The sequence below is a fragment of the Puma concolor genome, chromosome B3 (genome assembly GCF_028749965.1).
Source record: "Puma concolor isolate L17-30 chromosome B3, mPumCon1.1.hap2, whole genome shotgun sequence".
Classification (NCBI taxonomy): Eukaryota; Metazoa; Chordata; class Mammalia; order Carnivora; family Felidae; genus Puma; species Puma concolor.
Genome location: NC_141672.1, coordinates 148790257 through 148810267, shown reverse-complemented (window position 1 = coordinate 148810267; position 20011 = coordinate 148790257). Strand labels below are relative to the sequence as shown.

The 20011-nt window shown below is 62.1% G+C and overlaps 1 protein-coding gene across 2 annotated transcripts; it reads right to left on the bottom strand.

Moving 5' to 3' along the window:
- Window positions 1-2327: 2327 nt before the first annotated feature.
- On the bottom strand, window positions 2328-17207 carry CTSH (cathepsin H). 2 transcript variants are annotated; one of them, XM_086711769.1, is made up of 12 exons: window positions 17051-17207; window positions 13430-13461; window positions 12743-12848; window positions 11704-11774; window positions 11093-11197; window positions 9538-9624; window positions 8824-8879; window positions 8093-8174; window positions 7285-7353; window positions 6290-6396; window positions 4684-4809; window positions 2328-2590 (listed from the first exon to the last, which is right to left on the bottom strand). In XM_086711769.1, exons 1-12 carry the CDS (start codon window positions 17139-17141, stop codon window positions 2557-2559), a joined length of 966 nt encoding a protein of 321 aa, XP_086567895.1. In that variant the 5' UTR covers window positions 17142-17207; the 3' UTR covers window positions 2328-2556. The 2 variants fall into 2 exon arrangements, with proteins under 2 accessions (XP_086567895.1, XP_086567894.1); XM_086711768.1 differs by lacking the exon at window positions 2328-2590 and adding an exon at window positions 3589-3953 and having other exon boundaries at window positions 17051-17205.
- Window positions 17208-20011: the final 2804 nt, after the last annotated feature.

Below are 20011 nucleotides of genomic sequence, written 5' to 3'. Positions count from 1 at the left end.
GCGGAGCATGGGGCCGGGCCCACTCTGGGGACGCCTGCACCCCAACTTGCCTGAATGGCTCCTTCTCGGCTACCATGTGTTCAGCCCTCATCAGTCAGTCTTTCCTGGTGTGGGGACTGTCCCGGGAGCCCTTAGACTTTGAACTTGGGTCAGCTGCCAGCACCTCTTCCCTTCCCCTGGGGGGGGCCCTGCTTTCCCCTGTGAGCCTGCCTCAGGGCCAGCCGGGCCACCTCAATGGCCATCCCTGCCTCCGTCCTCTGGCCCACCGTCACCTGGCGAGGCCCTTCGAGGCCCACACACGGCAAGTCTCGTCTACCCGCGGCCCCAGCGCAGAAAGCGTGGGAGGCTGCCCCAGGGCCTTTCCCTGACTGTCCACCGTCTGTCTGTTCTTTGTCCCCAGACCCACCGTAAGTTCTCCACTTCTTCAAAACACGCCAGGGACTGGGCAAAATAGGCACCCGCTAACGTTCCCCCCAGCCACGCCCCAGTGGCAGCCAGGGACCCAGCAGGGGAAGGACACGCGGGTCCAGAACCGCAGACAAGGGGAGGAGCCGGGTCGGTGGTGCCCGCGACCGACTGACCGTCCGGCCCCGAGGGCACCTTCCATCGCTCCGGATTCCTCCCCAAGGTTGGGAGATTCCCGAGGATGGTCTGTGGAGGTGGGGGAGGGGGGGCACTGAGAGCTGGCGTGACAGCCGCGCTGTGTTGCCTTCGGACTCTGTCATTTGGGGCGTGTTGCTCAACCAGGCGGCTCCTCAGTTTCCTCCTCTGAAAATGGGGTCATAACCACGTCCAGCTCACGGGGTGCCCTTTGTTGGGAGGGGCAGTCTGGCCGGTGACAGTGGCAGCAGAGCGTGCCAGGGCGTCGAGCTAAGCTGCCCGTCCCCGGAAGGGAGCCCCCCACCCTTGGCACGGCCCTCAGGGCCCCGCAGGGGCTATAGGGGCAGGGTCACTCGTCCTCCCGCCGGACGTGCGGGGCCAGGGGCTCCACCAGGACTCGCCCGCGGTAGTGGACTCCCTCCCTGCCGGTCCCCCTCAGTGGCCGTTCCCCAGGGGCCCCTGGCCCCCCTGAGCTGCTCCATCAGTCCCTGCGACAGACGCAGCCTCCAGCCGAAACTCGTGGGGGCACTTACACTCTGCTGCCCCAGTAGGCCTTGGGAGCTCGGCCTCACCTGCCGCCCTCGCGGGGCGGCTGTGAGCGTCGGGCCACAAGTGTGACGCAGCTCCGTCCAGCGCGGCACACAGCTGTAGGCGTCCCTTCCCGCCCGAGGCGTCAGGTAAACAGTGGCCGGGCTGGAATTCGGGGCACTCGCAAAGCATGGGGACTCGGGGTCTCCCCGATCACACGCTCGGCAAGCCAGACCCGCCCGCCGGTTCTCCGGGGAATGCCGCAACTTCAGCACTAAACATCCCCGGTCTCGGGAGGAGCCCGAGTGCCGGGCGGGGCAGGGCAAGCCCGGCCCGAGTTCTTCGGTGTCGCAGGTGGGAAGCTGCTTGTACTTCTGTGCACACGCACGTTTGTGACACTTCACAGAACAGGAGCCTGCCCTTTCCTGCCCATGCACACCGCATCTGAGTAGGGGAGAGGCTTGACGTTTTCGGGTTTGGGGGCTGCCGAAGGGCTTCATGCCTGTCCCCAGAAGGGTGGCTTGTGTGCGTGGATGCTGCTCTCCGGGGGTGGCTGGACCCAGAGGAGGGGCACCCCCCCCACTCTGGAGGAGGGGTGTCTTCGCCCAGGAGCCCGAGCGCTCGTGCAGGGGGCACTTGGCCTGAAGGGGACGTTTCTGGGCTGGCGGGTGCGGCCCTTCCCACGGCGCCCGGCGGGCAGAGTGGGTGCATCACCCTGGTTCCTCTCCCGCGACCACCCGCTGGGACCACGGGCCCCCAGCCTCAGCTTCCTCTGCGGACGTCGCGGCGCCCCCCGCGCCTTCCAACACGCCTCTCCCTTAACTGTCCTTTAGCGAGGCCCACTCGTCCCTCAGAGCTCAGCTCCAACGGCCTCCACCTGCGGGGCCCCGTCTCCTGGGCACAGAGCCCGGTGGCGTCCCGCACGAACCCGCAAGGGGCTCACCCTGGACTTTTTTTTTTTTTTTTTTAGGTACAATTCACATACCGTAAAAGTCCCACTTTCAAAGTGTACCACGCAGGGGCGCCTGGCGGGCTCAGTGGGTTAAGCGTCCGACTCTTGATTTCAGCTCAGGTCGTGATCTCACGGTTTGTGAGTTTGAGCCCCGCATCGGGCTCTACGCTGACAGTGTGGAGCCTGTGCGGGATTCTCTCTCTCCCTCTCTCTGCCCCTCCCCTGCCTGTGCTCTGTTTCAATAATAAACGTTTAAAAAAAGGTTTATTAAAAAAGACTACGTTCTGGGTGAAGATTTAGGTTAAATTGTTTTTCCAACTAGGTGTCCAATCTACCACCTTTTATCGAGTAGTAAAAATTAACGTGTCCATATGCTACTCACGGACCGAATTCTCCTTCTGGAGACTCTGGGTGGTACATCTGTTTGTTCTTGGCTGGTGCACCTTCCAGTGTTGACGTGCATTCCCTTCACTCATTCATAAAATCTTAGCACATCTCGGCCTTGTTTCCCTTCAGGTGAATAGAAAAGTGTCAAGCAGCTTTATTGAAAGTTTAGTTGGAAACGTACCAAATCCGTGTTTTTATTTTGGGCAAGAGTTCGCTCATTTATGTTGATGGAGAAGGTGGTTACTGCTCAGTTTACCCAAGCCCTACTTTTGCTTCTAATAATTTTGTCATTTTCTTGTATCTAGAACTTCTGTTACTTTTTTTTAATCTTTATTTTTGAGAGGGAGAGAGGGAGACACGGAATCCGAAGCGGGCTCCAGGCTCTGAGCCGTCAGCACGGAGCCGGACGCGGGGCTCGAACCCACAAACCCTGACCTCATGACCTGAGCCGACGTCGGATGCTTAACCCACTGAGCCACCCAGGTGCCCCCATACTGGTATCTTCTAAATAAGCCTTGTTGTCAACCCCCCTCCCACTTCCCCCCAAATATCCTCAAGCCTTTAGCTCTCCAGGAGGCCCAAATGACGCGAAAGGCTTCACGGTAAGGAAACCATAAACTGCAGGACAGAGAGCAGAGCCCCGGCTCCTCCCGTGGACCCGGCCCCCTGAGGCCAAGGGCCACAGCAGTGAGTCCGTGGCTGCCTTCTGAACGGAGACCAGGAGCTCTCAACGGGGAAGGGGTGGTGTGGGGCTGGCAGGAGCGTCAGGCAGGTTGAGCGGCAGGGCTGGGGGTGGGGGGGGTGGGACAGTCCTGGGGGGAGGCCAGTGGCTGGGGAGGGAGGCCACTGAGAGAGAGAAGCCACTGAGAGAGACAGGCAGGCTTCCGGGCCAACAGCGGGGATCCGAGCGCCGACTCTGCCAAGCCCAGCACGTTTTCGCACCTCCCCGCCGGGGACAACCTGTCTCAAAGCCAGCCTGTGACGGTGACACCAGTGCCCTCCCTCACTGTCCTCCCGGCCAGGCAGCCCCTCGGGGCCTCCCTCTGGGGGGACGTGTGCCTGGAGGACAGACCGGGGCCACGCCGTGTGTGGCCCCAGCACACAGCACAAGCCCGCACGGGGAGGCTTCGCCAAGTGTTTATTGAACAAAGACCGCAGGGAAGACCGTCACGGGCGCTCTCCACACGTGAGAAGCGGCCCTGTGGGAGATAAAGAGTGTTCGCGGCCGCGTGGGTTGGAGTCCGTTACAGGCACAGGGCTGGCGGCCACCTTTGCGTCAGAGGACACGGGTGGGACTCCTCCTCCTCAGGCCTGCAGGCAGGGCCCGGGGGCGAGGCCCCAGGCGGTGTCCCTGCCACCTCGCCCAGGGCAGGACTCCCTCCGTCAGTCCGTCTGTCCGTCCGTCCAGGTTCACACCAGCGGGATAGGGTAGGAGGCACAGGCCGCCAGCCCACACATGTTCTTTCCGCGCTCGATGAGGAAGTACCTGGGCAGACAGGGTGGGCGGGGGCCTGGCTGGAGCTTCCTCACCACAGACCTTTCTGGAAGGTTTTACCGCTCACCAAGATCTGGCTCCGGGGGTGAGGGCGTCTGAATTTACTCATAAAACAGGAGCGCTGGGCTTACTTTATGGTCAGAAAACCCGACCTGACTTTGCGAAGACCTTTTCCTTGTCTCTCTTCGGCTGACATATTGTGTCCACACCCCACCTTCCCCAGAATTTTCCGGGGCTCCTTCTCAGCCCTGACCTAGGCCCTCACATAGTTATGTATGGTCTCTGTCCCCGCCCCACCCTGCCCTAGGACGCAGACTCTGGTGGGGGACAGGACAGAGTCCCCTCAGGGCATGTACCCAGGGCACCTGGTGCCAGCCCCTGGCTGTTAACGGTCAGGGATAAGCTCGTTGCCTTGGTAACCTGCCCACCCAGCCCGGTTCCCTCCCAGCAGGGCTCTATGCTGGTTCTGGTTCCGGCCACAGATCCCCCTGAGACAATGTTGCCGTTCCTGACACACGACTGTTAAGATCTGGGGCTCAGGGCAGGCGGGGGCTGCCAGGGACGTCTCCGGGGTGCGTAGCTCACAGTCTCGGGCCCCTCCCCAGGGGCCTGCACGGGGTCTCGGCCAACTGGCCCCTGCTCAGAAGCCACACACTCGACGGGGCGGCGACCCCTCCAGGGCCCCCAGACCCGAGCAATCACGCCCTTCCCAGCTGCTTACCCTTTCATCCCCCACTGGGGACCCCAAGAGTTTTTCACGATCCAGTAGGGAATCCCATCTTTTTCTCCATACCCAACAGCCAGTACCGCGTGGTTTACTTTATCTGGAGTTTTATGACAGGAAGTGCTGGAGAACGAAAATAAAAAAGGTTTGAACACACAGGAAGGACGAAAGCATCCGACGGCTCAGCCCCCGTCCCACGGCGGTCCTCGGAGGCTCCAAAGCAGTGTTTCTCAATGCGGGCACCGGAGCCACGTAAGGAGAACTAACTCCGCTCACGGCGCGAGACACGTAGTCCCTCCAGTCCTCTCGGTTCCGTTCACACAAAGGAGCGCACGAGGGGCGCTGGCCCAGCTACAAGCCCGGACGCTCTCTGACGCCTAATTCACAGCAAGGAGAGACCACCCTCCAGCTGCACCTGTCGTTTCTACTGCACCTGTGCACCTGTGCACTTGCCTTACCTCCTCCCATACCGCACACCTGTGCACCCGCCCCGCTCCCGCACCTGCGCACCTGTGCACCTCCCACACCCGTGCACGCAACAGTATCTGGGGTGTTGCTTTGTTGCCATTGAATTCATTTTTAAGACTACCTGTACTTGGGGCAAACGCACAGGTTTTCCGTGGACAACGGGGAACCAGTTTCCACAAGGAAATCCTAAGAAACTCAAGAGGACAAGAGGCGGTGCTGACTCGACACTGGGCTGACGCCTGACTGGGTTCCTGCTCTGGGACAGGCCAGGGCAGGTGGCGGTGCACCTGCAGGGCCCGCGGCTCTGCTCCCGTCCCAGGGAAGCTTCGCTTGGCAGGAGGCCCCTGCCGGATGGCGACCCAGGGCTGAGGAGCCCGAGAAAGGCAGGCCTGAAACCACAAACCCTCAGTGTGGCTGGGGTGGGGCGCGAGGGCCGAATGGGGACCACGCGGCAGATGAGCTCAGAGAAAGAAGGGCCAGATCGCCGGGGTCCCCCAGCCCAGCCGACCCTGGACCATGGACGGGTACACTGAGGAGGCAGAGGCTGGCGTGGCTGGAGAGCGCTCCACAAGGCGGACTCTGGCTCTGCGCGGAGGGCGGCCCGCCGGTGGGGCACAAGGACACGTGGGTCAGAGCACATTTCTGGGCAGCGTTATGAGGGTGGGGAGGAGACGTGTCGGATCTGAGGTCCCCACGGGCCACCCGCTTGAGCTGGCCGGACGGCCGTGGGTCCCGTGGGCCTGCTCATGACGTGGGACAGGCGGGTGGCCAGAGGCAAGGGTGAGGTGGGCCCCGTCCCAGAAACGCTCAGTTTTCTGAAGAGCGGTGTGGGGAGACTCCCGGCGCGGGGTCCCGAGAGCGGCCGCTTTCTCCCCCCTCTCTCGCAGCTTCCCACCCTGAACGCGGGTGTTTTCGGCCGCGGGCAATTCTTCCACCGACGCAGAGCAAGCACTGTCGCCGAGCGGCCCGGTCTGTCCTCCTCCCCGCTCCTCGCCACACCAGACTCCACGCCCGGAGCCGCGGGGCCCGAGTGGGCCGCGGGAAATGCCAAGCCCGCGGCGCCCTCAAGCAACGGCCTGGCCAGGAGTCGGGGACGCCCGCCCGGCCCCGGCCCTGTGGCTGTGGGCCCGCTCACCTGGAGTAGACGCCCTTTCTGTACATCATGAAGTCGTCGGTGACCTCGAAGGCAAAGCTCACGGGGTTGTACAGGGCCACCGCCTCCACCATCGCCTCCTCGTCATTCTGTGGACACACAGTCTCTGTCACCTCTGACCCCGTTCAAAACGTGCTCCTTCGTCCCAGGGTAGGGACGGAGGCTGGGGGCTGGGTGGGTGCACGAGGAAGGAAGAGAAGACTGCGTTGGGCCAAAAAGCCACTAAGGGGCGGAGGCTGCACCCTCCACCCAGCAGACGGTGGGGGTTTTGCCTGAATGGCCCGGTTCCTGCCCTTTTTTATTTGGCTTATGGGCTGCTCCCCTGAAACCTCGGCTCCCCTGTGACCCTCCTTCCCTTCGCTGGGCTGGTCTGCTGGCGATCTCTCTTCCTAATAAGGAAACCCTCAGGGTGGGGGCCATGGGTGCAGGCAGGCCGGCTCGTTCTGTCACTGCGGTCCCCCTACAGTCCCTCCATGACTCCCCCTTCCCTGCCCACGGGACGCCTGCCCTCACAAAGCCAGCAAAATCAACCACCTCTCCCTCTGCCTGTGTCCTGGCGTGAAGCCAGCCGCGGGCACTTCACGTTGTGGGGTTGTTTGTTACGGCAGCATAACCTGGCTTATCCTGACTGATGCACATTCATACTCGGTGAATCTGCATTCGCTCTCTCGCGCACACGCTGATGGCACTCACACACACACACCCCGTGTTGCGGGATGGGAGTCGCTGCCTGCAACTTACGGAGGAGGACACGGAGACAAGGCTGGAGCCCTGCACAGACAAAGGTCAGAGCCCCCGCGCCTGATGCTAGTCCCACGCTCTGCCCCTCCCGCCTCCCTCCCACCCTCTGCCGCCGCGGTGACTGGGCACAACGATAAGACCTTCTAGTCAAAGTGCTAGGAGAGGAGGCTGTGCGCTGTGCCCCGGCCCCCTCGTGAGAACACAGTCCCCGTCGGAGGGAAGGATCCGGTACTCACGATTGTGATGTTGGCTACGTCCTTCACGAAGGCAATGGCCTTGCTGGGCTGGAATTTGCAGTCCCCGTCCTGTTCAGGCAAACGGTGTGGAACACGGGTGAGGGAGGCTCGGCCCCAGGCTGGGACTTCAGGCCTCCCCCGAGCCGGCTGATGACGTCTGCGGAGCCAATGCCCCGTGCGCCGGGGCCGGGTGATGGGGTCACTTAAAAGGGAGTCAGAGGCATCCTTGTTTTCAAGGAGCTCACAGGGGCGGGCGGGACGGCCTGGCACTGGCTTCGGCAGAGGTGGGCTCACGGGCACTCGGCGGGACGGAGGTGAGTGCGAGCCTGCCCGGCCGGGGAAGGGAGGGACGACTCAGCGGGTGGACCGAAGGAGCAGCTGTGTCACCTCCGACGGCTGAAAGGCAGACTCGAGTGAGGGTCTAGGGTGGGGACGGTCCCCAGACAGCCCACCGGTGGCCGGCAGGTTTTCAGGGGGCTGGTGCCGCTCATCGGTGCGGGGACATGCAGGCGGAGCCACAGGTCTGGGGGAAGGGCAGGGCTGTGGACGGGGAGGACGTGGCCTGGTGACCCGTGGCGTGTTCAGCAGGCCTTGGGAAAGAGGGTGCGGGTGCTGGAGGGCGTGCTCTGGCACCCACGGCAGACGGGGGGAGCAGCCGAGGCTGGCGCCGGGGCAGGGTGGGGGGGGGGGGGACCCGAAGCGGCGGGAGGGCAGTGCTGCAGCCTGGGGGGGAGGACGAGGCACTCCCCGAGGCTGAGGGGTCGGCGGTGCGCAGCCCAGGCCACGAGGCCGTGCCACCCAGGGTTACCTGGCCCTTGTAGGGGTAGGTGTCTTCACCCATGATGCCTTTGTTGTACCGGATGTACTCGAACGCCTGGCTGGGGAGGCCCCTGTGAGAAGCACGAGCGGAGGTGTCTACCTGAACCGGCCCCGCCACCGGCGGCCCCTGCAGGCGCTGGACCTCGACCGGGGCAGGACCCAGCCACAGGGGAGCTCTCTGGGCGCGGGAGGGGCTGGCAGGGCCGCCCCAGCTCCCTGGCCCCGGGACAGACCCCCGGAGTCCGAGGACGGTCAAACATGTGTCAGGGGCACAGAGAGCCCTCGGGAGTCTCAGGGACCCCGGGCCCAGGCCCTTCTGCCAGGAAGAGCAAGCAGTCCCACCGGACGGCAGAAGGGACCCGCCAACGGCCTGCTCTGGCCGCCGCCATGCCCGCTGGGCCCCCAAGCGCAAGGCGCTTTGCAAACATGACCGCCCAGCTCCTCCCGTGAACCCCGTGTGGCCCATACCGTTATCTCTTGGGGCTCAAAGACGCTGAACAACCTCCCAGGGACCCCTCAGCCACAGCCACGGAAAGAGGGCGGACGGTAGAACCAGACAGGCCTGGGCTTGGATCCCAGCTCTGCCGAATTCCGGCTAAGGGACCTCGGGCATAGGACCGTCCCCTCCATGAAGCCGGGACGACTCTCCTCCCACCGCTGACCCAACAGAAGCGGTCGTGGGAAACGAGGGGGGCTCTGGGCCCCCGGGCAGGGACGCACCCTTGGCAGCCATGATTGTTGAAGTTCTGGGCACAGTCGACCAGCTGCTGTTCCGCCTGCAGGAAGGGGCGAGCGCGGTGAGCGAGCGCGGTGAGCGAGGGCTGGCGCACACCCCTGTGGCCTCATCGGCACTGTGTCAAGGCCGGTTACAAGCACCCAGGGTGGGGACAGCAGGTGTGCGGGGGCAGGCCAGGGCCGGCGGGCGAGGGCGGGTGGCCGCTGGGTGCTGCCCGTGGGTGTGCACGGCGAGGCTCGTGTGCCCACGGTGGCAGGCCCCACTGGAGACCCTGCTCCGCCCTCCGGGCCCTGCCCCTCGCCCCCCTTGCCCTGGGGTCACGGGGTCAGCAGTCGCACACACGGGCCCCGCTCTTGCCTCCTGTTGACAGCCGCGGCAGTCGGAAGAGCAGGGCCCCCAGACGTGCCCCACCCCGCAGGCGCCGCTTCCCGAAGTCCCCTCAGGCCGCCAAGACCAGCGCCGCCTGGGCACCACCCGGAACGGGCCCTTGGCTGTGTCCCGGGGAAACCTCATTGCTTTCCGGCAAAATGTCCGTGGAGACTCCCAGGCCGAACGTCCACAAGGCTGGGGGCCCGGTGCCAGCTGGGGCAGCATCGCCACCGAGCCCCGAAGGAGCCTGAAGGCCCACCTGGCCCTCCTGCCAGGCCCTGGGGCCAAGCCACGACCTCCGTGGGTGGCCCCAGGGGCGGGCTGCTTACCAAAGACAGCAGTTTCCCGGTTTTGATGGCGATGGCGGACTCCAGGGCCCCCGTGGTGGAGAAGGTCCAGCAACTGCCGCAGCCGCCCTAGAGAGGCCGGGGCGGGGGTCAGTCACAGGGACCCCAGGAGGCAGGCTCCCGTGCCCTCGGACCCTTGCGGGGTCCCTCCTGTTCCAGGTGGGGTGCCCGAGGCCTGCAGAGGAGCAGGAGCGGCTGCCAGCCGTGGGTGCCTCGTAGCCCCGGCCCCTCGCTGACCAGGCCCCACAGCCCCGCGAGGGCCGGAGCCCCCGTCTCTGGATTTCCTCCTCCTTCTGAATCTTACGCTCCTCCTCCACTCCCCATGGTTTCTCAGCAGGACTCGCCCAGGTCTTGTTTCCAGAACCTTCTCTGTCACCTCTCCACCTCCGACCTCACTCCACCCACTGTCCTCACGAGCAAACTAACAACTCCCCAAACCCTGTGTCGGCCCTGACCTCCATCGGGGCCCAGATGGTCCCACCCCACCTCGCCCACCTGCCACAGTCACGGCCCGCCTCGGGGCGCCATGCGGGTCAGGCGCCACAGCTTGGCTGCCTGTGTGTCACCGCCGTGCCAGCCGGGGGTCACCTCCATCCCGTCAACTGTATAACGGGGCCGGTGCGCCTGCCTCGCGGGGCTGTTAGAGGCGCAGACAGGGTCCTGTGGCTCAGGCCTCATGCCCCTTCCTCCCTGACTGGTCGGCCCCTGAGCGCCCCTCTCATCACCCCTCACCGCCCAGGGGTCAGTCCTCCGGCCCCGCCGTCCCGCAGAGGGCCTTCCTGCTGGCCTCTTCCTCCCTCCGTTCGGGGAGGACCCCGTCCGGTCAAGAAGACCTTATCACGGACAAGGAGAAAATGTTTCTCAGTGAGAGTCTCGATGGAAGGCCAGTGTTCCTCGGGGGGTGGGGACTTCCCCTCATACTCTCTGGAGGTGAGGGGATGGTGTCGTTCTGGAGAAGGCCAGCGGAGGCCGCTGCACTGTGACTTCCGAGGGAGGGACATCGTGGGCAGAGGGGACAGCAGGGGGCAGGGGCAGACTCCCCGGAACACGGCCGGCTGCCTCACAGCTTTGTGAGGGCAGGAGGCCAGGCCACTGCAGGGGGCGGCCGGCCAGAGCGTGCCTGGTGGGCGGGCTCCACGCCGCGAACTGACCGCCAGCAGCCACCCAGCGGGAGAGGCCGGCCAGGCCTCGCTGGGCGGATGGAGGGTGGGAAGAAACAACATGGGGTGGCAGGAACGGGGTCCCGGGGTCCCGTCTCCGAAGGGCGCAGAGAATACGATGTTCAGAGGGACTTTATAGGAGACCTGGGACGCATGGGGAACCCTGGGCGTGGGGGGCACAGCCGAGCTTCAGTCTAACAAGGAGGGACTTTGTCTCCCTCCAGAGCAGCCCCCAGCATCACCTCACAGCCTCCCAGAGGCGGGGGGACGGGGGACACACACAGATCTGGGGACACCTGCCATGCTCTGGGTTCTTCTGGGAATACTGTCTGCGAATGTGGCGATTTGGAGGGGAAGGGGGGGGGTGCCGCGCATACCTGATTTTTCACTGGCGAGACATATTTCCCCTTTGTGCGCCAGTCCACAAACGGTGGGTAGGGACCAGTGCCCCGCAGGTAGTTACCTCTGGTGGCTGAGCAGTTCTGCAACAGCCAAACACAATGTTTTCAGGGGAAAAGCGTGCAGTTAAAACAGAATCACCGACAGAGAAGGAGAAAGAAACATCCCGCCCCCAGCGACTGGGTCCAAACGCTAACAGACGCGTGCCTTTCAGAGCCCCGGCTGGAGAACCAGGTCCGGCAAATAAAAATGCAGTTCCTGCAGTTAAATTTGAACCTGACGTGAACGGTGAATAAGTCTGTTATTCAGCCTAAGTACGCCCCGTGCACGTTTATGCCATATTTACACCAAAAAGTTACGTGCCGTTTGCATGAAATTGAGTTTTAACTGCGCATCTGTATTTTCTGGGGCAACCCTAAGTCTGGGGTCCACAAGGCTGAGGCCACAGGTGTGGACGGAGGAACTGCTCCGAGCGGCCTCTCTGACTCCCCGAGAACCCCGGTGAGGGGGTGGGGCGGGCTCTGCTGGGAAAGGAGGGCAAAGGTCTGAGCGGAAGGAGTCCCATCTGGTGACAACACACAACACCTACCTGAGGCTCCGACCAAAGATACTTGTGTTTTATTTCGGCAAAGCTCATGTCCGAAAACTGGTTCAGTCCCACTGAAAAAGAGAAGGAAAAACAAAAAACCCAAAGAAAGAGGGGCTCCTAAGCCACTAAGAAACAGAAAAGACAAAGAGAACCACGTTAACCTGCGTCCCAAGTCTGCAGCAGCCGGTGCCCTCACGTGTTCTGAACGTGACGTGACCTAACACGCCAAGGTCAGGCGTGCCTGTGCCTCCGAACCGCCCGGGGAGCGTCTCAGCTGTGCGCGCGTGGGCTGCGTGGCAGGGATGTGGGTGCGGTTAGTGTGTGTGTGTGTGGGGGGGGGGCCTGGGCACCCAGCGCCTGACACCCGGCCGGAGAGCCCGATGGCCGTCCAGGCGAAGAGCCTTTCACCGGCCGTCACCGCCGCACGGGGCGGGGAGCACTCCCATCTCCCCCACAGCCCAGTGAAGCATCAGAGGCATCGACGAGCTCCCCCAGGACAGCACGGCCAGTGTGGGCAGAAACCAGAGCCACGCCCAGCTTTCCCGCATTACGCCTGCTGCCCACACTACGGTCAGCTGGCCCTGCCGTGGTTTCTGAGGCCCTGGATATGCCGTGTGCACGTGCTTCTAGTGACTTCTCGTGACGCCACCCCGGAGGGAAGGCGGACGTCCCTAGAGGCTGCTCCTGAGTGCAGAGCACCGAAGGGGGGGCCGCTGGCCAGCACTCCAAGGGCAGGGCTCAGCATCGGGACGGACCCTCGGCGGGCAGGAGCGGGCAAGGGAGGGCAGGGCTCCGACACGGTCTCCTATAGACCTCACGACCCGCGGGGGGGCCCGGTACCGTCCTGCATCACAGAGACTCTCGGAGCCCAGCAGAGCCGGAATCCGGGGTCCGCTAAATACAGCTGCAGAGCCGGGCTCGGGACGTGCCCGCACCCTAACTCCCGGCGCGCCTTCCACCCTCGGGCGCCCCTAGCGCGCGCGTGTCCGGCCCTGAGACGCGGCCCCGGGAGCCTGGCGGGAAGGCGGCCCCGCGGTACTTTTGAAGGTGTGGTTCCCAGCGTTGTGGGCGCTTATCCTCCTCCGGTTGCCGACAAAGGTCTGCAGCCTGCGCTGGTACTCCTCTGAGCTGTATCTCTTTTGGTGCTAAAACAAAACACATCAGGCGTAAGTCACGGAGACGAGCGGCGGCTCGCCAGAAGGAGACGGTTCGTTTCCTAAGAGGAGGGCTGGAGCTTTCCTTTCCGCCTCGACCCTCGAGGGAGCCGTGCTAGTGGGCGGGCGCCGCTGAGGCGTCTGCTGAGGAAGCCAGGAGGTGGCCAAGCGCGGCCCTGCCTCCGGGGACCTGTGGCCGGAGCGAAGGCGAGGGGCCGAGTCCCGGAGGCCCCGGGAGAGACGGGCCACGTGCAGGTCCTCCGCGGACGCACAGCCGCTGCCGGGTCAGGTGCCTGTCAGACATCACCGTCTCTCGGAAGCACCTGCACTCGTGTCCCCCAAACTGCCCCGCGGCCGGCAGGCGTCGCACGGCGATTGGAACGGAACACACACCTCGGAGGTGAACGCGCTCGCGTCGCTGAATCTTTCCCGCTTTGGCCAGCTCCCTGTCCGGAAGGCCCCAGGGGCAGGGGGCTGGCAAATCCCTCCCCGTCGCCTCAAGTCGGGCACAGCAGGGCGTGAGAACAGGCAACAGAGAGGGGAAGAGCGGCAGAAAGAAGCTGGGCACTGACCTGGACCATCCATGACTTAAAGTGAACTTTCTCTGTAGAAAGGAAAAAAAAAAACCAAACAACCAGATTAGGCCCCGGGTTCCTGGCCATGATGCTGGCCCGCAGCCAGGCAGGGCACTTTAGAACTGATTTGCATCTCAGGAAACTAGGCTACATTCAAAGCACCGAAAATGGTGTTGTGTCGCACAGCATGCCAAAGAGCCCTCAAACTCTCACTGCTGCCGCGGCTGTGGGAGCAGAAACGGCCGGTGGGTGTCCTCGGGGCGGCGCCCAGACGACAGACGGGGTCCCCGGTACTCTTTTACCCCATGTGGGTGCCGGCTGTGCATCTGTGTTTATGTGGACCCCAAGGGCCAACAGATTTCTTCTTCAAGGGGCAGATAACAGATATCTCGGTCTCTGCAGGGTCCCGTGGTCTCCGTCACCGCCACCCTGCTCTGCCCCTGCCATGTGACCACGCTCCGGTAAAACGTGAGTCACAAACGCTGCCCCGCAGTGCCCGTACGCGGGGTTTTGTGTTGTCTGCAATTTCGCGTTACATTTCAGTGGCTGCGAAGGACGCGTTCCAGCTTATTGTAAATACTGGCATTTTATTTTTTTTTATTTATTTATTATTTTTTTAATATATTTATTTTTTTTTAAATTTTTTTTTCAACATTTATTTATTTTTGGGACAGAGAGAGACAGAGCATGAACGGGGGAGGGGCAGAGAGAGAGGGAGACACAGAATCGGAAACAGGCTCCAGGCTCCGAGCCATCAGCCCAGAGCCTGACGCGGGGCTCGAACTCACGGACCGTGAGATCGTGACCTGGCTGAAGTCGGACGCTTAACCGACTGTGCCACCCAGGCGCCCCAATACTGGCATTTTAAAATGAGACGGCCACGTCATTCTCTCAGAGTTAGCCAGGGAGTCCATGTACAACACCGCGGTGGGAAGGTCGCCATCCGCAACAGAAGGGAGCGGGGCACGTGTTCACACTCGAGGCCCGATCGTCCTTTCAGGCGACGAGGACGGAAAGTATGCATTTAAGTTATTTTTACTTCCTGTGACTCACACATCCCTGAACATTATACAGATGTATTCTGGATTGAATAATCGTCATTAACAGCCCAACTGATTAAACTATTTCAGGGGCGCCTGGGCGGCTCAGTCGGTTAAGTGTCTGACTTCGGCTCAGGTCGTGATCTCGTGGTCCACGAGTTCAAGCCCCGTGTCGGGCTCTGTGCCGACAGCTCAGAGCCTGGAGCCTGCTTCGGATTCTGTGTCTCCCTCTCTCTCTGACCCTCCCCTGCTTGCACTCTGTCTCTCTCTCGCTCTCAAAAATAAATAAGCATTAAAAAAGATTTAAAAGTATTCCAAATATAGGCTATGAAAAATAATCGTTAAACATGAAAAACAAACTTGTATCAGAAGTGCACCCCCTCATGAGATAAACAGGACTTTACTAACAACACCCGCTCGTGGATTTATAGATTCATGAGTGAATATTTCCTATTTTTTTTGAACGGGTCAGCATTAATTCTAGGAATAAATCAAAGGACTAAGAAATCCTGCTAAGTAAGCAGATCTTAACTGCCGATTGCTTCTGGGAATGGAAGGCAATTTTTAGAGCAAAGGCTCTCAATTCCTCTGTTCCTAATCACATGATGCTCTACAACCCCATCAGCTGATACCTCTGTGAGGCCCTCTCTTCCATCTCTGTTTCTTTGAAGAACCAGCAACAGCCTTGAAGAAGGATTTGTTACCATCTGTCTGCTGCCTCTGAGGTGTTTATGACCACAAGGCCCAGACTTAGGACAAGTGAGAGGCGCTCTCTCCCGGAAGATCAGTGTTAGCAAAGAGGATGTTTGGAAGTAAAGGGGCTGGACGCTGACCCCTTATCTGTGCCCAAGTCACTGGGAATTTCTCTGTGTTCCTCCAGGGACTGCCATCCCTCCCCGTCCCTCCCCGCCCCTCACCCCCACCTTGAAATTCCCCCGGTTAAAGAGCACTGCTTCTCAGCATTCTGGCTTCCCTGTGTGGGTCACACGTCTATTCAGAAACCAAGTTGTTGCCACTTTCCCTGGGAAAGAAATGCCCGTTTCTCCAGTACAATCCGGTGAAAGGTTTCAGAGGGTTCCCAGTCCTGGTTTTAGGGCCCTGTGCAGCAGGTGGTTTCAGAAGAAGACAGACCTCAACTCAGGACCAGGGTTTGAGGCCAGATGCAGTTTAGGACAACTGACTGGCCTCTTTGCCTCTGGGTGATTTCAAAATCAGCAAGCAGGTGTGACGAGCCTGGCCTATTCCTCATTCGCTGGAGGTCAGTGGGAGAAAAAGCCAGAGATGCTCTTGGGGCTGGGCCGGAAGGACCTGCTGGTGAGCCCAGAGTCCCAGCCTCGGACACACCCATTTCAAACCCACTGTGACTTCTGGAGGGGGCATCTTCACGTCTGCCCTGTCTGGGAGACTGTGCACGGGACAGCAAGAGCAGGGGTCAGCAGACTATGGCAAGCTGGAAAATGTTTGTTTTACACTTTCGAAGGATTGAAAAACATACACAACATTTTGTAAGACCTGAGAATCATCTGAGTTCGAATTTCAGAGTCCAGAAATAAAGGTTTATGGGAACACAGCCCCGCTCACTCACGTACACACCGTCTACGGTTACCCTCACCAGCAGAGTTATGTAGTCGCTACACACGGTGTGACCCACAAAGCCTAAAATATTTCCCATCTGGCCCTTACAGAAAGAGCTTGCGGGGCCCGGCTCTGGAGTTAGTACGGGTGCCTGTGCGACAGTCCACACGGCCACACAGCCGGGGCAGAGCACAGCCCTGGCCCCCGGGGGTAACTGGGTTCTCCTCAGCCTGGGGCTGACCTGCAGCTGGCCCCCTCGCCCCCACCCAGGTTTGCAAGACCGGGGGGGGGCTTTCTAGCACAAATGTGTACAGAGGAACGAGGCAAGATTCTGAGCCAACAAGATTCAGCCTCCGTGATCTCTGTCCCGTCCCAAGGCTGTCCCTTGGCAATCCTCTGGGTGCAGGGCAGGTAGGGCAGCAGCAGGGAGGGCGGCAGGCTCGCAGGGAAGGGCCCTCAGCCTGGGGAGGTGCCCAGGGCCGCAGCAGCAGCAGAAGGGGTGCAAGAACAGAGTGCCCCCCGCCTAAAGGGCAGCCCTGGGGCCTGACCGTCCACCAAAGCGCTTGGAGCAGCGCCCTCAGGCTTCAAGGGCTAGAATAGGTCGCTCCTGCAAAGCCCACTCTACAGGACTCTCAGGGCAACTGTGGAGATCCCCAGGAAGTTGCCAGAAAGGCTGGAAAGTCCCTGCTCTTCCCCGCAGGGGCACAGCCAATCCTCTACGTCCCCCCGCGGGGCGTGGAGGCAGCGGCTCCTCCGGGGCTCCAGGCCCTGCAGGCGCCTGGGCCAGTGGGGCCTTGGACGCCCAGCCCACCCGCTCCTCTGGTCACGCAAGACGCCCTCTCAGCCTCCCCCTCCTCCCGGCCCCCTCCCCTAACGCAGTTCACCCCTCCCGGGTCCTGGGGCCGGGGAGAGGCCCTGCCTCACCGCCCCCAGCCAGGTGCTCCCCACCCCCGCCCGAGCCGGCCCGGCCTGGGCCCTCCCCTGCGGCGCCCCCTCCCCGTACCTAAGGAGCTCACGTAGAGGTCGGCGGCGCCGCAGGCCGGGGGTCCCAGGAGCCCCGCGCCCGCGCAGAGCAGCGACAACACGGCCCACATCGTAGCGGCTTGACCCGCGGACTGGCTCCGAGGGCCCAGGAGCGCGGCGGAGGCGGCTCCGGGGCGGGGGCGGGGGCACCGGGATGGGGCGGGGCTCCGGGGGGCGGGGCGGGGCTCCAGGCGGGGACGGGGGCGGGGGCACCGGGGGGCGGGGCTCCATGGGGGAGGGGCACCGGGGATGGGGCGGGGCGGCGGGGCGGGGCTCCAGACGGGGGCGGGGCACCGGGGGCGGGGCTCCGGGACACCCCTGCGCCCGATGAGGAGACGCACCTGAGGTGCGCGCTCTGCCGCCTCTTCCTCCTACGCTGCAAGGAAGGCCTTCGCGGGCAGGGGTTGCTGCGGGGCAGTCACAGCGTGACCTCGTCTCCCTGCCCGCCCCCACCCCCGGATGCCCCTATCTCCACCGTCCGCCCCCATCCCCCGCAGCCCCTCATCTCCTTGCCTGCCCCCCTGTCCCGCAGCCCCTCCTCTCCCCTGCCCGCCCCGCAGCCCCCCATCTCTCCCGCCCGCCCCCGCCCCCTGAACTCCCATCTCTGGTCCTCATTAACCACGTTGGAATGAACTTACAAGTCATATATAGTCTTCCCTCTTTCTGCAGATTTCCCAAATACAGAAAATGGCCCTGAAGCTGCTAATAGGACTTGTTTTGTGGGGCTCCCCCCGCCCCCGCCCACGTTGGGGGCCATGTTCTTCACCTTTGTACTCGCCACAGGTTGTTCACCCCCCACCCACACTCCCATTTTATGGATGGGGAAACTGAGGCCCCAGAGTTTGTGCTAACTGTCCCAGGAAGCGCGTGTTGGGAATCCGAACCCAGGTTTGATCTACCGCAGTCTGTCATTCTCCATTTTTGCAGCCAGAGGCAATTTGGGGTGCGGTCAGGGCCTGTGGGGCCGTTCTGTCTCAGCTCCCACCGCTCTCCCCAGGGCTTTTCTCTCCCAAAGTTCTCAGCCCGGGCTGTGCTCTGAGGCCCCAGGGGAGCATGTTGGGGCGGGGGAGGGGGGGGATGAGGGTTGTCTCCTAGGATCTGGCTGGTGGGTAGGGGCCCAGGAACGTGCACGGAAGGGGCCTAAGGGTGCTCTCTTGCGGCGTGTGGACACCGACTCTGCAGGAGAACCGGCATCGGTGCCCGCAGACTGTCCTGGCAGATAAAGTGGATCTTTGTCAGTTTGTGACTTTGCTCCCGTCTGGATGTCCCTCTGGTGCACTTTGAGGCAAAGATCTCGGATAATGCCCTGCAGTGAGGTTTGGTAAGTCCCCGGCCTCGGGAGGACGCACGGCTGGCCTCTCCCGCAGCAGGAAACACCGCACCTGCCCATCCCAGGCGCCTCTGACCTCTGACCCCAGACCTGCCCCCTGGGCTGGGGCCCCGGTGACCCTGTGGTGTGGATCAGGAGGGCGTGAGATGCAGTGAGGAAGGCGGTGGCTTGGTCAGCTGGAGACCGGTGTCTGGGTCTGGTCCCACTGAGGAATCACGGTGTGACCCGGGCAAGTGGCTTGCACCATAAAAGTGACTCGCCCCAGATATGGGCTCAGTCGTGTGCCCTGTGTCCTTTGCTGCCTGCACTCGTTTTCATGGCGGGTTTGTCTGCACGTCTGGCTCCCGCTGGGAATCACCTCTGGGACGGCCTCTCCGTGCTTCCGGTCCTCTGTACCTCTACAGAGGTGGCACTGGCAGCACAGCCCTGCTGGGCCCTCGGGCGGCGGCCAGAAAGTTCCGTCCTGGGTTATTTGTTCAGACACAGTCCAGGCACTGCTGTGAAGGGACTTTGCAGATGAAATCAAGGCTTTCAGCCAGCTGACGTTAACGGATTGGCCAAGGGCCCCAGGACAATCACGTGGGCCCTTCAAAGCAGAAGAGGAAGAGGCAGAGAGATGCGCCCGAGGAGGTCAGAGAGCTTGAATCCCAAGAGAGACGGCCCACCGTCGCTGGCTTTGAGTGGCGGACTCCAGAAAGTGCGAATGCCCCAGCCGACAGCCACCCCATGGGGCTCCTGAGTTGGGTGGGGGGGGGGGGCAGGTTCATTCTCAGGGCCTCCAGAAAGGAAGACCGTGTGGGTGACCCCTTGATGTTGGCCATGTGGGATGGGGAACAGGGGAGCCCGTCACCTCCACACGGACTTCTGACCTTGAGAACTATGAGATGATGTCTGTGTTGTCCTGAGCCCCTACCTGTGCGGCGATTCGTCACGCAGCAGGAGGAAACTCACCCAGCAGGTGAGACGTTCAGATTAACTGGTGCCTCTGGTGGCAGGTGGTGGGCACGTTCTCAGGTTCCCAGGCATGCAGAGGCTGGCACTCGTTTGCGCTTCTGGGGTCTGGGGGCTAAGAGAGGAGTCGTTACCTCCTTTATGGATGTGTTAGACCCAGTTCCGAGGGCTTTACGTGAACAAACTTTCTCATCCTCGCTATTGATCCCCATTTTACAGATGAAATGATCGAGGCACTTAAGCGATCGCCTAAGGCCACACAGATAAGTGATGGAGCTGGGGTTCGAACTGCTGGCCGGCTGAACCCACAATTCTACGAACCCACAATTCTCCCTCGGGAGCAGGTCAATGACAGCGAGCCCCAGGCCTGCCCTTCTTTCTAATTAGCCATCAGCAGGGGTCGAGCACCAACCAAACCACAGCTCCTGATTCCTCGGGGATCACCCGCAGCCTGCCCCACCTCCCCGGCTGCGGTCACCTGTCAGAGTCCACCTCTTAGCAGACAAGCTGAGGGCTCACCAGATTCATTTTTGCACCCCGCCTCTGGCATCTTGTGATAGTAGGAACTGCATTAACAATGTAATATGACATAGTAACTGCCACCGATGTGGATTTGCTTATTTAATGCCCATAAACCCTGTGAGGTTTGTAGGAGCATAC

Coding starts and splice junctions, on each gene's coding strand:
- CTSH (XM_086711768.1), bottom strand. CDS start 17,141: ATGTGGGCCGTGTTGTCGCTGCTCTGCGCGGGCGCGGGGCTCCTGGGA. Junction 7,354..8,092: donor CCTACCCCTACAAGGGCCAG/GTAACCCTGGGT, acceptor TTGCCTGAACAG/GACGGGGACTGCAAATTCCA. Junction 3,954..4,683: donor CCCCAGTGGGGGATGAAAGG/GTAAGCAGCTGG, acceptor CTGTCTGCCCAG/GTACTTCCTCATCGAGCGCG.